Source organism: Harpia harpyja, chromosome 5 (genome assembly GCF_026419915.1).
Source record: "Harpia harpyja isolate bHarHar1 chromosome 5, bHarHar1 primary haplotype, whole genome shotgun sequence".
NCBI classification, from domain to species: Eukaryota; Metazoa; Chordata; class Aves; order Accipitriformes; family Accipitridae; genus Harpia; species Harpia harpyja.
The window spans coordinates 56,721,642-56,739,395 of NC_068944.1; the positions used below are offsets into that span (position 1 = coordinate 56,721,642).

Below are 17,754 nucleotides of genomic sequence, written 5' to 3' on the forward strand. Positions count from 1 at the left end.
GGAGGGAAGGTGTTCTGAGATTTGGTTTTATTTCTCATTACCCTACTCTGGTTGATTTGTAATAAATCGAGTTAATTTTCCCCAAGCTGAGTCTGTTTTGCCCATGACGGTAATTGGTGAGTGATCTCTCCTGTCCTTATCTCGACCCACAAGCTCTTTGTTATATTTTCTCTCCCCTGTCCAGCTGAGAAGGAGGGGGAGTGATAGAACGGCTTTGGTGGGCACCTGGCGTCCAGCCAGGGTCAACCCATCACACATTCCTCTCCCAAATCAGAAGCCTTTTTCTTCCATTGTACTGTGAAAACAGAGCCATACAAATACTTTGTGGCTCAATTACAAGTAAATATATTGTCATCTGTTTTTCACATCCCAGCACACGGTACTACTAACAGAAAACAGCATCACTTGATTTCTTGGGCTCCCCAAAGCAGCGGTATTATTCTGACAGTTGATTTTTGTACTAAATTCAGTACAGATAGTTTTACTTTATACACTATGCCCACGATACATACTTTCTGAACACACTGAAGTTCCTCCTGGGTTGCTAAGTCTCTGAAACTTCTTTCTATACAAGCCAGATACCAGTCTTCCCTTTCATGTATTGTCTCTAAAGATGCATTTTACATATACTTTCAAAAACCAACAGTAAAGAGCACTGTACCAAAAAATATACACGTAACAGGGAAAGGATGATCATGTCCCTGAAAGAAGGGACAGCTAACGGTGCATTTACCTGTACAAATCTTTTATGTCATTTAATTATTTGGCCCTTACTAACTTTCTTCTTTTATAGACTCAACCGTTCACGTCAAAAAGAATAGGGCAAAAGCTCTCTAGTAGAGACCACTAGTATCTCCAAAGCAGTCAATCCTGACTTAACTATTAAGTAGATACCAGTTAGACTTAGTTGGGGAAAAAAAAAAAAAATCAACTGAAATTCCTGTTTTGAAAGAATATATGTATATGAAATATGAACAATTTAATGGAATTAGTAACTATAGCTACTTCAGCCTACAACATCTCTCATATGAGGAGAGGCTGAGAGAGCTGGGACAGTTTAGACTCAAGAAACAAACTCGGGAGGATCTTATCAGTGTGTATAAATACCTGATAAAAAGGTATGAAGTATGCAGAGCCAGACTTTTCTCAGTGATATCCAGTGAATGGACAAGAGGCAACAGGGACAAATAGAAATACTTTGAAAATTCATTTAAACTCAAGAAAAAACTTTTTTACTATGAGACTTGTCAAACACTTAACAGGTTGCCCAGAGCAGTTGTGGAGTCTCCATCCTTGGAGACACTCAAAACTTAACTGGACACAGTCCTGAGCAGCCTTCTCCTGTTGACCTTGCAGGAAATTTGGACCAGACAATCTTCAGAGGTCACTTTCAACCTCAACAGTTCTATGATTTTACCTAAAAAACGCAACTGTATTGAAATTATGTTTCTCTACAGAGATTTGGATGTTCTTACCTGCAAGTTAACTGCATCTTGATAAGTCAGCTTCACTGCAGCTGGGATCTGGGAGTATACTAAATGATTGTACTTGGGAATCAGACCCATCAGATCAGATATCTGCCGTATCACAATACTGTATGCTCTTGCTAAACTGCTTGCAGATGTTAAATAGCTGCTTGCATTGCTGGCTTCAAGTGCTGCAGCTGCTGCTGCAGCACTCGTACTGATGGTACCGCTCCGACGTAGGTTTGATGGATCAATGTAAATCAAGCCCGCTGAACTTGCTAAACATAAAAGAAAATATGACATGAATGAATTTAACCTTTGTGACGTATTTTCTGTATGGACTGATATAATGAACATTTCTAGAAATAAGCTTGTAAATATTACTGACATCACAACTGTAACTAGCAAAAAAATACTAGCTGCAGTAAGCATACTCATATCTTCTTAAGAATTACAACAGATCCTTCTTTTTTTTAAATTCAAAACCAAAACTGGAACAGTCAAGATAGGTCAGCACTGTCCTTCTAAGACAAATAGGTAAAATTTCACCCTTAAGAGAACAAACAAAAACAGAGGAAGGAAAAAAGCCAGAGTTAACCGACATCCATGCATGCATTTTACACAGACTTGCCTGCTGGTGCTGATGTACTAGAAGGAGCAGTGCTAGTAGTCCTCTGGTTTTGGGTACTACGTACAGCCCATTGCATGGAACGGGGAGCTTGGGCAGCACCATTGGCATGTGAGCTATTTGTGGTTCGTTCCAGAGGCTCATCAAGCATGAACGTCTCCTGCTCTATGTCATCGCTCTGACTGCTGCTGCTATCAGAATCACTGGAATCATTTGATTGAGAGTCATCTTCAGAAAAAAATGCTGGAACACTGCTAGCTCCTGTTGAGGAAAATAAGCAATAAACAGTAACTGACAACTGCACATCTGTGCACATATACATGTATCATGTTAGCATTGTAAACTTTTTACATGAGAAGAAACTACATGTACTATAAAGGTTCAAGTACCTACCCCTACTGAAAATCTTTAGTAAATTATCCTTATAACATTCTGCTAATTTTCCATAGGTTTCATGAGTAAGCAGTAAGATTACTTACATTTCAAAAGATAAATTAAGACAATTTGATTTAAAAATTCTTCACTGATTCTGCCCCCAGGCAATGAATTCTAAAGATTTTGCTTCCAAACTGGACAGTAGAGTAGTTGCCTTCAAAAAGGCTTAAAATGATTGGTCAGGTTTTGTGGGGTTTTTTTTAAACCATATCTAACTTCTACACTAAAAATGAGTGAAAACGTTTCATTTCACTTCACAAGAGTGCAAGGTAATCTCTGGCTAACACATGCATAAGCTCTGTAAGAGCAAAAAAGATAGGCCACATCTCAGCACATCTCCTTGTCCAAGAAGTCTGCATAGTATACCTTACAATTACAGGCAAAGGAAAAGCAAAGGAAAAACAGAAAACGTGGGGAAGATGGAGGTGGGAGGGAAGAAGCTGGGTGAAGAGAAAAAAAGAAAGAAAGGGAAAATAAGATTACAAGGGAAAAGTATGTCATAATCAGGTAATTCTTGCTCTGTCCAATCTAATTGTGAAGTAATTTCTCCAGTATACCTCTGGAGTGCTGGATGCAGTCCAGATCCAAAGGCAAAGAATAGTATTTTTTAGGTGAAGCCAGTTCTGCCCTTGATAAAGCCATATTCAGTCACTAACACATTTCTTTTTCCTGTACAACTTAATACTAATATCTAAATTTAAACAGCTAGATTAAACCCAAGATGATGTGGCGTACCTGCTTCTGACCCAGCAGTAGCTGCAGTGACAACACTTCTGCGCCCACTAGCATTGTCCTGATTACTGTGGTTACTCTCACTGTCACTTTCTGTTTCAGCAGCAGCTAGCAAATCCAACTCCATATCACTGCCTATAAAAACAATATACAAAACATCTCATGTTTAAAAAAAGAAAAAAATAGAATGACTGTAGTGACTCACGTAAGACACATTAAACGAAAGCCAGAGCCTCTTACTATAGCAGAAGTTAATGGATAGGCAGGGAGAGGTCATAAAAGCAGTGCAAACATGCAGCAATACTTGGAGCATATCTTCTTATTTTCTAGCAATTAGCAACCCCTGGCCCTCTCACTCTGTACTGCGCATATACATCCAACACACACACACTGAAAATTAAGACACTAAGGATTCAGAATCATTCACTAAAGCCAACAGACCCCACATCTCTTCATGCACATGTATTAGGACAATTAACCATATGCTGTTTCAAACGAGTATCTAAAGAATACTGAAAAATAAAAAAAAAATACCAAACACTAATTAAAAAATACAGGTTCTATTCAAGTTTAAGTTTTGAGAATTAAATTTTCTGAATACTCAGCAAGTGAATAAACAAATTTCCTGTACTGTAAATGGGTTGACTGGAAACACAAGGCACAGTCAGAAAGAGAAGATGATAATTTTTTTTTTTAATCATAGCTTTGGGCCATCTAATCCCATACTAATACAAGACAGGTCATATTAATGGCAAGAATTTTCATACATAATAGATTAATTTTGTCTACAAAATACTGAACCATAATTTAATATTTTGTGATTGGTTTGAAAACTAGCTCACCATGATTCAGATCCCTTTTGAGAACACATCTGCCATAACCACTATTCTATTATTAGCCATACAAGAGCTAGGCTATTTTTTTTAGTCCTTCAAGTAGTTTACGTCAACATCATTTTACTGTAGCAAATACAAAAGGCAAAATAGATATTGTTAACCAAGCATATAACAACACTTGGGTTTGGTATTTTTTATCCTTTGGTACCTTAGTATTTTCTCCTTGTGCAGAAAAATAAAAACGTTCATGTACTTGCCTACTATGAGTTATCTGTAATTTTACTCATCTCCTTTTGTAAGGCGCATAGTCTGAAACCCTTGGATTATCTCTACTTACACAAGTCTCCCAAACTGTTATCACTGGTGACTCCACAGATGCCTTTTGGTTTTGATGCACAGTTTGCTCATCCAAGCAGTAATGTGCATGATGTACATTATACGTACCATCTTCATCATGCTCATCATGCTGTCCTTCTGCTTCAGCATTTTCTTCGCCATGTTCTTCCTGTTCATCATGATGGTCTTCTTCACCAGCTACCCCTTCAACCACCTCAACCTGGAAAAAGCATTGTAATTTCATGCTAGAGTACCTTCCATATCAGAGATAACCTGCATATTTTTCAAAAACTCAGTGCAAAATTTGATTTACAAACTAAGAAACAAAAGAACACATCTAAGAAAGATGATCTCACAATTGAATTGATGTGAACAGAAAATGAACTGTCAGCCACAGTATTTGTACATGGTTGTACAGTCCATAGTGTTGTGGAAAAAAATCAGGCCCACAAATAAAACACAGCCTTGGACAATAGATTTTAATGCTGAAAGGGTAAAATTGACTATAAAACCTAGAATTAGTTTCTAAATATTGAAGAGCTACCATCCTAATGAAAGACCCTCTAGTTCTCTAATAGAACCTACGTAATAGCAACCATGTGCTGAAAGACTTAAAAACTTTTTTAGCAGGGAGTTATTATATAGAAACTTATGCTATATTAAGGAAATGACGTGTATTTATTAGTATTCTAAATCATACTGTAATTCTGTCAAATGCAAGGCACTTGGTATACTCTGAAATGACTAAATATTGCTGAATACAAAACAACGATTACAAAGCTCTGTTAAAACAAAATGCTTATGGCACGGTAGGGCTTCATGAAGTACTACTCAACATCTCTTGCATATCGGAGGTCTAGATGCATGGATTTCTGGTTCAGATGTTACAGCATGTGCTAATGCATTAGGTGCCATACTGAGAAGAAAAACAACATACAAAAAAAGAAAACTGACCTCTTCCACATCTGCTGAAACGATATCATCTTGTTCTTCATCCCTGCCTCGAACTGGTTGTGACTGGCTGATTCGTCTTTGCTGAGGATTCCTTATGATGTAGGATGACTGAGACTGACTAGAACTTTTAAAAATAAATAAATAAATAAAAAAAAAGGCAGATTTGGACCTCTGGACATCACTATAAACCTAAATTACTATAGAAATCTGTCAGTAGGAAAGTACTTCCAAAATGCTTCGCCAGAATAAGAAGCCTCACCATACTTCTGTTAATGAAAAGCTAACAAAAACCCAAACCAAAACCACCTGTAACAAGTCTTTGAAAAGAATGAATAGTGAGCTTTAGCAAATTTTACCTGCTAGACTGGTCAGATGATGGTCTGGGTGGCAGAGGCTCCACAGAAAACAGTTCTTCACTTCCCTGCATGGCATCTATACTAGTGCTAGCAAGAGTAAAGGGTGCTGTAGGACGTGCAATTCCCATCCTGACTGGAACAATTAGAGATTCTGCTACATTGCACAACTCTTCAACAGCATAGGGCAATAATGCCTGGAATACACGTTTACATTTTCCAATTGGCTGTGGAATAAAATTGCTAGGGGAAAAAAATACGGAAAAATAAAGGTCAAATATGTCTTTATTTCCAAAAAAGTTTATGGTGATATCATTTTTTTTTTTCTCAAAAGGTTAAGACAATTATCTTTAACAGATACATACATTTGTGTGTATAGTAACAATATGCACAGCTATAAAAACATCAGTTAAAAACATTTATCATTCCATACTTCGAGACTAAGGCTGGATATCTAACTCTATTGCTGACAAACAACCATAGACTGTAATTTTAACGTGTTAAACCCTACTTCCAAAAATTCTAACCTTTTAAACAGAAAGGTTCAGTATGAACATGTAAGTTTAACAAGCGTTGTATTAAAAAGCTATCTGACCTACCAGCAGCTGTTGTGCAGTCTTGAGGTTTGCACCTTTCCACACAATGCTGCCTACAGACCTCAACTTAATTCCGATGTTTCTGCCCACTGGTGATTTTTATCAACTCATTTAATAAGAGAATAAGTATTCAAATAAAAAACCCCAAAACACCACCAGTAACACACACACACACACACACACCCCGCACCACTTACTTTTTCTTTTTGGAGGAAGCCATTTCCACACTAAGAATGACAAACACTCTTGCCACAGAACGCAGGAATCTCATTGTAACAGCAATAGCTTCTTCTCTGCGCCCTGGCGTATACTTGTTTTGCAATTCCTTTACTAGAGTGCCCAGCAAAGTATCTAAGAGCTGTAGAAACAGGTCATTACAACCCAATAATGGTGTGTCATTTAGAAGCATGAAACAAGACAGATTAAGATTCAAAGGGAGAACAGAGTCATAACAGTATAAATTTACAAAAACACAACTACAAGTTATTTTCAAATTAGTCTCCAAGCATATCACCTGAGATAGATTTTCTGAATATTGTGATATTATAGTTTATGTAAAACATGGCTAAGAGTGCTTACCAAAATGTCTGCTGTACACTTGACAATAAGGCAGTGTGTGAAACAGTCCAAGCGAATAGTTCCACTTTGCTGATTAAGGTAAACTTGTTCTTCAGGCAGAAGATGACCTATCCTACTGCTTGCACTAAGACTTGGAAAAAACAAAAAGAAAGGAAATAAATTTTATATAAGTTAACAGGTCTAAAATATCAGATCAAACTTTACATTGACAACTATGCATAAATACACACGGGTCTTTATTTTCCTGAGAGCCAAACATGATCATGGACTTCAGTGCATTCCAGTCCTGCAAAACACGTTCCAAAGCAAGCTGGGCAAAACGAGGAGGTTCTAAATCATGATCAGGCATATCAGAATCTAAAGAGACAAAAAAGCAATATAAGAAAGAGGTACTGAAATATGGAATTTGCCATTTATTTTTACTGAAACTTATTCTCTTATTTTACCTTCAGGATTTGCAGTTTTACGATTACGATCTTCCCTAATTCTAGGTGGTCTGTACTGGCAGTGTTCCACAGTTTGCCTAGCAACTGTCTGTACTAAAAACAGCAGCAGGTGTTCTCCCCTGTAATGAAAAATTGATCAGTGAAGTTCTGATATACCATATACTTAAAAATAATAAAAATTATTCTGCTCTAGTCATTGCAAATATGAACTTGCCTGCTATTTGGCATGGTAACAAGATTTGTGGTGGTAAGCAGGCGGTAAAGGAGATCAAGGCGAGCAGACTTTTGTCCAGCAATTAATGTTTTACACTTGCACTTTTCCCAGCAATCACAGTAGGCTGTTGGAGATGTTCGTTTGAGCCTACAAGAAATAGAAAAGGCGAACTGCAACACCGTTCAGTAATATACCAAATATTTTCTATGCAGACTGAGGGTGTTAGTGTACACATTAAGATTCCTGCTAGAGTTTGTTGTTTATTATAGTTGCAAGATGCCAAAACCTAGCTTAAGAGAAATGCAGTTTATATGTGGCAACACTTGACATTTGCTAGTCTTGTTTCCTACACTCATTTTAAGAGGGCAGTTTCACTACATAGCTTTTCATAGTGCCTTAGTAAAACTCATCCAATATCATTTACTCTTCCCAAAATGGCCCCCAGCCAAGAAAGTTAAGCTGGAAATCCTCAGGACATGCAGTAAAATCTCAGTAATTGTTACAATGCTGAGAATATCTTTGTAATTGTATCTGTTAGCTTGTTATAGCTAGGATATTAATGCTGTAACGTTTACACCCTGTAACAGTGGCACAAAACATCTGCAGCTTCAAAGCGTTGACCAGGCTGATCAGAGACTTCTTGACTGTTCATTTGACTGCTTGCTCACTTTTCCCTTTATTACAGTTGATCTTAGAGATTAATATGTCCTTTCTGAAAGTTTACAACAATGATCTGTCATCAGGATTCACTGGCTTCAGAAAACTCCTGGAGGCACCCAAAATGAAAACATGGTATTATTTAGATATATTATTCTCAGAATATTAAGCACTTTGAGGGTGTTAGAATTACTCATTTACTCTAAATTCTACAAAGTGAAAAGTATGAGACTGCTTCACGTTACTCTTTCAATTTTGACCTGTAAAATAAATCCTACAGAGCAGAAGGAAAAGAAGATATTTTAAACATTTTATTAATCTTCTGTTTGCTAATATCTGAACACTTCAACCAAGGAAAAAAAAATCTATTAACTATCAGTAAACAAATGAAACCACAAAATATTGATTTAAGTATAAGAAACAGAACACAATACTTACTTGCAGTCATGTCCTTTGTGACAGACCCTTGCACATTCTGTGCAACAACAAAGAGATTCCAATAGGCCACATGTTCGGCATTCAAATATATCCTAAAAAAAAATTTACCAAAAATATTATGCATAGTTTTGTCCCTACAGCACTTGCAATCTCACAGCATTTCAGGTTACAATAAAATTGCACTTGTTCAAACTGATGCCTTCACTTACAAGTAACTCAATTCTAGAAAGTGAAACTTTCTTGTTAGTTAGGATATTCAGTGTTTACAAAGAGCTGCTGCCATCAAAATTTTTGACAAGGCTAGCCAAAGGGGAAAAGCCACACCCGTGAACAGCCATATTCTGACCAATACAGCCAGCTTTGACAGTACAAAGCAATTAGGGGAGGCAATAACCATACCAGACTTAAAAGTTACAGTAATTAAAACAATACAACTTAATAATTTAAAAATTATATTAGTAGACTAACACAATAGATGGTTGAAACACATTCCTATTTACTTAAAAATTTAAAAAAAAAAAAGCCTTACTTGGTTAATATGTTCTGCACCAGTCCACGTAAAACTGCATGTATCATTACAACACAAAACATACAAAGGAGAGTCATCTGGATTTGTACCAGAAGGACAAACCATTCCCATAAACACATCATCTTCTTTTTCGCTGGAAGTTGCTTCAGCTAAAAGAACAATAGAATACCAGTGTCAAAAATGACCCCCCCCAAAAATAACAAAAACCCACCAACAGAACCCATACTTGAGAGACCTCTGCCATTACGAAGTCCCATACAGAATTAAAAATTTGAATAAAGTCTCTGTCACAATTTTTTGAGAAAGCTTTCTGCTTGTCGCATTACAGGTATTTCTTATAGAAGCTGCTGCAAACTCCTGACTGAAAAATACAACCACCAACTCTTACCCAGTTCTGAATTCACTGATATTCTAATAATTCAGTGGATCACCACTTTGAAGGATTAAAAAAAAAAATTTTATGGGCAATATTCTTATAAGGAATACACACAGTCCTATAGACCTTGTCACACCACAGTTCTTAATCTGCTTAAGTTTCTCCATAACTTCAACTTCACATACTTCTCTTAAACAATTAAATACCAACATCGAAAGAGAGTCACAAAACATATGTTTGTAAAGAAGTCTTTTCAGGAACAGGATCTAGCTGGGCATACTGCTTTATCATACTTTTTTTTCCAATTCAAAGAAAGAAGTTCCTTTGTGCGACTGAAAAATAGTACCTTAATCCACTGATGTTTGTAAAGCAATGAAGTGCTGAAAAGACTACAAAGAACACAAAAGCAATAATATTCATAGAAATCTATCATAATATATACACTACGAAAGAGGAAGATACTCCATAATAGCAAGATTTCCAAAACATGCAGCGGTATACAGTGTTTTGGAAAGATGCGTTTACCACCATCACCAGTTGCTCAAGCACATGTAATTTCGCACACACAAAAAAAAAGCACTGTTAATAATGAATCTGCCATAACTTTAGAAGGAAACCACACGCTAATCATTACTGAAACTGGTGTACCTTTAGCAATTTTCTGTGCAGTTTCTAGAATTGTAATTGCAGCAGGATATGCCCGGCCGCTAACTGCTGACATAAATGGTGTCATGCCTCTTGCATCCCTAGGGAAAAAAAAAACAGACAAGTTAAAACACACTGAAATTTTTTGTTGTAACAGGAGAGGTAGGAAACAAATATATGAAAAACTTAGCACTCCTAATCTTGTGCAAACAAAAAAAACAGGGAGTGAATAAGCACTTATTTGTTTTACTTCTGTGAAACAGACCTGATTTTAAGGGATGGCAGGACACAAATACAGCCAATATTCTAACATTCTCCATTTTAACTAATGCACCTTTAAATAACCTTTTTAAAGAGGCTTCTACGTAAAAATTTCAGGTGATATAACATTACAAAGGATAGTGAGAATTCATATGAAAATCCTTACTTAGCTGACAGCAATTCTCGAAGATAAGGTTGTAAAACAACACTATCACATAGTAATTTCAGTATGAAATGAGCATTTGCCTTCCGATCCTTTGATTCCACTACAGATGGTTCAGTAGAAGGACCTGTAATGAGAAAAAAAAAAAAATTGCAGAGAAACAGTTTTTCCTTAAAAAATAACTACCTATTAAAAGCAAATAATTCAATGTTTCACTGGGGTGATTAATCAGTAGCTTGACTGGTTTGCCAGTTTCAGTAACATTTCACTGAAGTACTGTAAATTTCAGTTCCAAATTACATTCTGAAATACAGACAGTAATCCCAATTTCATACTGATTACCATATTTTTACATATTTGTCATTCCTCAGGTAAAAATAATTTTTACATAAAACACAGCATGGTGCTTCATTTACTTTCTGCACACTTGTGAAATCCTGCTTCAATCAAATCTTCATCTGATAAGAGCCATTTTCATATGCAGAAAGTCTGTGCAAGCAAAGACAGCTTTTGAGATCATTTTCCTTCTAAAGCATAATCAGATAAGCAGTATGTCCTCACCTGGTATCGTGGAGGTGCTAGGTCCTTGGCTGGTGCCAGTCGCTGCTGTGGTAAGAGATCCCACAGCGGGGGCCAGGATAAAATCAATGTCACCATCTTTCAGTAAACAGAACAGCAGGATGTATATCAATACATAAAAACATCCCTAACAACAAGCTCTTTCTGCAATGTCTAACACACTGCAGGTTTTCTGTATTTAATTGGTACTCTTTCCTACAAACGGCCACATTCCTAGATTAGTAATGTAACTCCACATTACAAAACACACTTCACAGAAGTTTGACACCAGTGTTAGAAAGACACATACTGGATTTAAAAACAGCTGTTAAGTCTTCAGTAAACTCTTAAAGCTACCTCAATGACCTCTTGCTACCTCAATGACATTAGGTATTTTAGTCTCACACTGAAATCTAAGTGATTTACCTTAAAAGCCATCGGTTCCTTTATTAAATCTCTCATTCTACAGTCTAATGCGATGCATGAGCAGACTTACCTGGATCCATTGCAGGAGGATCTGGAACCCAGCTGGGAGGAGCTATTGGTGGAGAAACTGGGTCCTGGTGATCACTTGATGAAGCACCAGCTTCATGTCTGCCCAGTCCAGCAGCTCTCAAGGATCTTCTCATCATTTCCCTTAATCTCAAACTGAATACAAAACCAAGGTAAAAATACAACCTCATTTTTATCTATAATTAGAACATTTTAAAGCGGAATTTCACACTGAAAAAGGAAAAAAAACCTCTTCTTATCTCCATTTTTCTTCAGCATAAAGAAGAATGAGCAAAGAGGTATTTTTTCATTCTTGTATTCCATTTTGTTACAACAGAATATAATGGCCTTGGAAAACGAGTCAGCCAGCAAAGCATCAAGGCAGATTTGAGCCCAGAACACATCCCTAGTCACTACACCACTGCCTCTTGCAGGGAGCAGCAGTTGATGGGCATTATTACCACTATTTGACATTCCTTTTACCTCAAACTCGTGGCCAGGGGTGTTAAGCTTGTGCAAGAATTTGTTGTTGCTGCTGTTTTTTAAAATCTAACTGCAAGAAGAGGTTAATGAAAGAATAAAAATGAGGCTTGAAAAAAAAATTTTTTGAAAGGAGTTATTTGTTTAAAGTTACTTAATATGAAAGTACTACTTTACAGAGGACAGTCAGCAAACAATTTCAAGAAATTCTGTATCACCTTACTTGAGGGCAAGGTATTAGGAATAAGGTAGAAGCCAAAGAACCCAGTGTGATACAGAGGTACAAATATAAAAGTGGTTGTTTTTTTTTTTTTAAATGCACTTCCTCTTAAGAGTAATGTCTCCTACAGAATGTGGGACAGAAGCTTCAACCCTTACCCTTATCTCCCATATCAAAAAGATCACAGTGATGAGGACTGTAGCTCGGGAAGGATAAAGACATCATTTCATGTCAATTGCTTTGACTACAGAGCTAAGTAAAAAAATTTTATTATGCCCTCATCCAGAGTGCTCTGAACTGACTAGAACTCCATACAGATACTGTCAAATTCCCTTGACGTGAGCACCACTCTGTTACCATCATGGAAAGAGGAAGAACATAAATGTCATCAGAAATTAGGATTCTGTCAGGGTCAGAAACCTATCCTTTAGGGCCAGAAACCTATCCTTTAGGGCCACCTTGATACAAAGGACTCCCACTATAACAATGATTGCTTAGGATAAAAAGAATTAACTTAAGTTCTTCCCCACTGGTGTTATATTGATCTCAGTATTATTCATCTGTGTAAGTGACTATCTCCCTCAAAAATTCTCTTAAAAGAACAAGCCTGGGCGCTATTATTGTACTTCCACAATACTTAATTCTCCGTGGTAAAGAACACCAGAGCTTATCCTCAAATTCCCTTTCTCCACAAGGAGGAGCATTTCCACTTTACAACTGAGGAGACAATGCCCCAACCCCAGAAAACATAATTAGTTTAGAAATATCCCACCATTAGTTCTCAAACTAGAAAAGGCTTCCAAAAAAACCACTAGACCTCTAGTTTGGTGCTTGAGGAAGTGAAATCTGACTTTAAACTAGCAAGAGAGCCCATTCTTAAAATAGACTGAAGGAAAGAATTAATAAGAGATTGGTAATTAATACAGAGATTAGCATACAGAAAACAAGAAGAAATTGTTAGTCAGTTTACCTTCTGCTGCTTGATGATCCTGCCCGATTTCCTGGACCATTACTTGACACAACGGAGATTGCATTTGCAATAGCTTCCACAGCCGAGAGCCTTTCAGCAAATGTATTCCTTTCAGAGCGCTCTGCTTCTGAAAAATTAGGAAAAGCATTAGTGCCAAAATTTCACTTGGGAAAATTGTAAGGAAGGAGTATAAAGCATGAAATGCCACTCATCATAAAAACATTCCCTGCTTTTTTTTTTTTTTTTTTTTTTTAAAGATTTAGAGGGACAGAGTAAGTTCACATACAAATTTCTATTTTGGATGAGCTTAACCATGATTCTGACTGGGTTTGGTTTCTAAACGGCCATCAAGAAAGGCAATTCAAGGCACCTAAATTCCAGAACAAGCTTTCAATTTTCAGTATCAGGAGGCAACGACCTATCATATAGCTGATTCCAGACACTTGCTGAGTCAAAGCTTCAAAATAAGGACAACCAAAAAAACCCAGATGTCATGGTTTAACCCCAGCCAGCAACTAAGCACCACGCAGCCGCTCACTCACTTCCCCGCCTCCCCACCCAGTGGGATGGGGGAGAAAAATCAGGAAAAGAAGTAAAACTCATGGGTTGAGATAAGAACAGTTTAATAGAACAGAAAAGAAGAAACTAATAATGATAACACTAATAAAATGACAATAGTAATAATAAAAGGATTGGAATATAAAAATGATGCACAGTGCAATTGCTCACCACCCGCCGATCAATGCCCAGTTAGTCCCCAGCGGCAATCCCCCTGCCCCCACTCCTCCCAGTTTATACACTGGACATGACATCACATGGTATGGAATACCCCTCTGGCCACTTTGGGTCAGCTGCCCTGGCTGTGTCCCCTCCCAAATTCTTGTGCCCCTCCAGCTTTCTCGCTGGCTGGGCATGAGAAGCCGAAAAATCCTTGACTTTAGACTAAACATTACTTAGCAACAACTGAAAACATCAGTGTTATCAACATTCTTCTCATACCGAACTCAAAACATAGCACTGTACCAGCTACTAGGAAGACAATTAACTCTATCCCAGCTGAAACCAGGACTCCAGAACACCACAAAAAAACCCCCCACCACACTTCACGAAGAGCAGCTATCAACAACAATGCAAAGTTGTAGGCTTTTAAGTTACACACTTTACACAGGAGCATGCTTAGGAAAACTAACTGTGTTATGATTGTGCTACCTTCTTATACTCAGTTTACATCAGAAAGAATGAGCATTTCTTCTAATACCTAAAACCCTAAGCACCAGAACACCTAAAGGTCCTAGTCATAACAAGGACCAAATTGTGCCAAATGTTATACAGAATATAAAAAATTGCCTAGCTGTACAGTTATGGTACAACTTGAAGCAGCCACCTGAATCAAAGACCTAATGTAGATTTATTTATCTGCACGATAAATACACAGATAAAGCAGTAAAGTCAGCTGCACAAGGTTTGCACGGAGTAACAGTCACTGCTTCTTTAGGAGCTACTGACGCTTAAAGATTGCATAGCCACTACACAGCAAATTATGAATCACTACAGCATGGATCCAGAAAGAACTGAAAGAGAAGCCACTTTCAGCATGATACAGGCCAGGAGAGGGGCAATTTTCCTTTCAACAGAGCAAAAGACAATTTTTGATACAAACTAGAAGGAAAAGGTATATTTCTGAAAAAAGAAAAAATTTCCTTAAAGTGACTCTGATTGTTCTTTCAGGATGTCTCAAAGTTGCTATGGCTAGTGCTCACTTTCCATTTAAAGGCTTTTCAAACTGACAGTCACCATCCCCTACACACATATTTTCTCCACTGACAGTATTAAGACCTGGGTAATTCCCTTTTTTTTTTTTTTTTTTTTTTTTAAACCAAGAATGTACTATTAACACCTTATTCTATGAACTCAAAGTTAAAGGTAATTCAGTGATGTTTATCAGCTTTTATAGTATGTTTATTCTTTAGATCTTTCTACTCATCACTACCTAAAGTAGCAAAGATCTTAGGTTTTGCATGTTCTCAAGCATGTGCAGGTTTCTTAGACAAAAATCACCTACTACCCACAGCGGATGACTATCAAGCACTTACCAGAATATTACTCATGCCCTTAGTTCTATACTGGTTGACCTGTAGTCGTAAATTAATTGCCATTGAATTTGTGTTGTACTCCTTTTTAAGATCCACTAGTGCTCTTAACTCATGACCCATCACATAGTACTTCCAGACCCCTCACACAGGGAGCACAGCTCTTGAGAGTGATCCCTCAAGCAATAAAAAACAATACAACCATTCTCTGCAACAGAGAGATTTCACCTATCCTTGGTCCCACAGTAAACTGTAACTGAATCTTCACTGTTCCACTTATGAAGTTAGTATTCACATTTGGAGAACCATCAATTTAAATGCCTGGCCTCTAAGGGTAATTATCTGTTCTGTTGTCTAATGAAATCTGTCCTAATTCTCTAGAAAAAAAACTCAGTTTGTAGGTGTTCAGTAAAGTTATCTGAAATTTAGTATCATAACTCTTTAATGACTTCACATGCTTTGGACATTTCTTTTGGACCCGTCTTTTCCAAGATCCCTTCTATTGGCAAGACAGAGGAGATATCAAATCACAGAGAAACAGAGCAGACTTCCCCCAGCTTTGCAGGTCTGGGCCACTTTTCCTGCAATTCATTTATCCAACGCTGCAGGAGCTATGGTGAAACTAGGCACAGGATCTGAGAACAAAAAAAGCTTACCCCTGCCCTCAATATTCCCCTTCCGTTACTTAGGGAGCAATCTATATGAAGAACAGCGAAGGATCTCAGGCAGGTACCAGCTGGGAAGGGGCAGTATGTTCTGTAATTGTTAAGGAACATCATATCTGGAGTCTGGAATTGAAGCCTTTACTCCTAAATCAAACTTCTTTTACAGTTTAACAGATGGCTGTATAACTTACAGACATAACATTAGTCACCACTGCCCTCCAGATGATGCACAGAAAATAACCTTGTCCTAATATCCATTGCTAACAGTTACAGTGGAAGGTGAATGCGATTTGAATCTAAAGATATGAATACCCTTTTAAAACAACTTTTGTGAGGGGAAAGAGAGAGGCAGAGGGGTGTTAAAAGTCTATCAGGTTCATGTTTTTCATTTTTCAGAAAGTTAAATTACATCCAAATGAAGTTACTGAAAAAATGTCAAGGTTGCAAAGACAAGCACTCAAATTAGGAAAAATCAGATTAAGTTTGCCCATGCATCCTTATTTCAGCTTCCTTGTGTGCTTGTAGTAAAACAATCTTCAGTTACACAGTTGGGTTTTGTTTGTTTGTTTGGGGTCAGGTTTTTGGTTTGAGTTTTTTTGTTCCCACCACCCTGCCCCCAGCAACAAGACCCCTGCCTCAATCAGTGCACACGATGGACGACACACTAAAGATGAAGGGTTGTACAATGAACAAGCTGTTTATGCCTTGTTTGCTGCAACATTTAGAAGGCATGTAATAAGGCAGCAACAGCTTGGCAAGGAGAGGGGGGAAACACTGTCTTGTGTTTAATGCCACTGAACATCACTTTGGAGAACTGGAACCTATTTCTGCCACATCTAACAGCACACAGAACTTTGTAAAACAAGTTTTTACAGACAACTGTGATACATTTTACTCATTTCTGGATACTTAAAAGGTGCCTGACTCACAGAAATAATTAACATTCACAGAACAACTAAAACTACTATTAATCCAGCTCTAGAGTAAAGTGTTTTGAAATAACACCTGCTCAAAAATTGAGATCAGGCTCTAGGCTTCTCAAACAGAACCTTCAAAATTAGTTAACAGCTTTTAATACAGAAAAACTTCAAGCTATAATACCTTCAAGAGATGAGAAAGCTGCAGCATTACCCCCATTTTATAAATAGGGATATGAGGAACAATTAAGGTCTATAAATGACTAAAATTCAATGACAGCACCATACAAAAATCCCACAAGGAAGTTCATTCATTATTCAGTGCAGGGTTTGTATGGTGTGCAGTAAGTAAGGAATGGGGCCACACACTGAATGATGAGGATAAAAAGAAATATTGAATAGCTACCCATTCGGTGAGCACCGTCCATCTTGTGCACTGAATGAGGTAGTCCTGTGGAAAAAATAGTATGACGGTGTAATTAAAGACCATTTCACAACGCATACCCATGTATAGCACATGGGTAAACTTAATTCTGGCATTTCCTAATTTTTGAGTGCTTGGCTTAGCAACCTTGTTCTGTTAGCATACTTTTTACATAACAGTATTTAATAGACATTTTTAAATGGTGTCAGTAACTGGCATTAACAGAAGGTCATTCTTTCACACATGTCAACTGCAAGTAGCATTTCTTATTGGATGCATTAACATATACTATAA

At 37.4% G+C, this 17,754-nt stretch overlaps 1 protein-coding gene across 14 annotated transcripts in view; it reads right to left on the reverse strand.

Moving 5' to 3' along the window:
- Positions 1-17,754, reverse strand: part of UBR5 (ubiquitin protein ligase E3 component n-recognin 5) — a 95,505-nt gene that overhangs the window by 17,585 nt on the left and 60,166 nt on the right. For 5 of the 14 annotated variants that reach the window (XM_052788685.1, XM_052788693.1, XM_052788694.1 and 2 more), the window contains 19 exons: positions 17,443-17,487; positions 13,365-13,491; positions 11,699-11,850; positions 11,206-11,301; positions 10,648-10,771; positions 10,224-10,321; positions 9,200-9,348; positions 8,671-8,762; positions 7,576-7,722; positions 7,362-7,480; positions 7,146-7,272; positions 6,916-7,045; positions 6,534-6,694; positions 5,744-5,983; positions 5,388-5,511; positions 4,542-4,653; positions 3,265-3,396; positions 2,094-2,355; positions 1,476-1,740 (listed from right to left, as the gene is read on the reverse strand). In XM_052788685.1, the coding sequence (XP_052644645.1) occupies positions 1,476-1,740; positions 2,094-2,355; positions 3,265-3,396; positions 4,542-4,653; positions 5,388-5,511; positions 5,744-5,983; positions 6,534-6,694; positions 6,916-7,045; positions 7,146-7,272; positions 7,362-7,480; positions 7,576-7,722; positions 8,671-8,762; positions 9,200-9,348; positions 10,224-10,321; positions 10,648-10,771; positions 11,206-11,301; positions 11,699-11,850; positions 13,365-13,491; positions 17,443-17,487 (2,702 nt within the window). Of the gene's footprint in view, positions 1-1,475; positions 1,745-2,093; positions 2,356-3,264; positions 3,397-4,541; positions 4,654-5,387; positions 5,512-5,743; positions 5,984-6,533; positions 6,695-6,915; positions 7,046-7,145; positions 7,273-7,361; positions 7,481-7,575; positions 7,723-8,670; positions 8,763-9,199; positions 9,349-10,223; positions 10,322-10,647; positions 10,772-11,205; positions 11,302-11,698; positions 11,851-13,364; positions 13,492-17,442; positions 17,488-17,754 lie in introns of all 14 variants that reach the window. The other 9 variants (XM_052788680.1, XM_052788687.1, XM_052788692.1 and 6 more) reach the window with 7 other exon arrangements.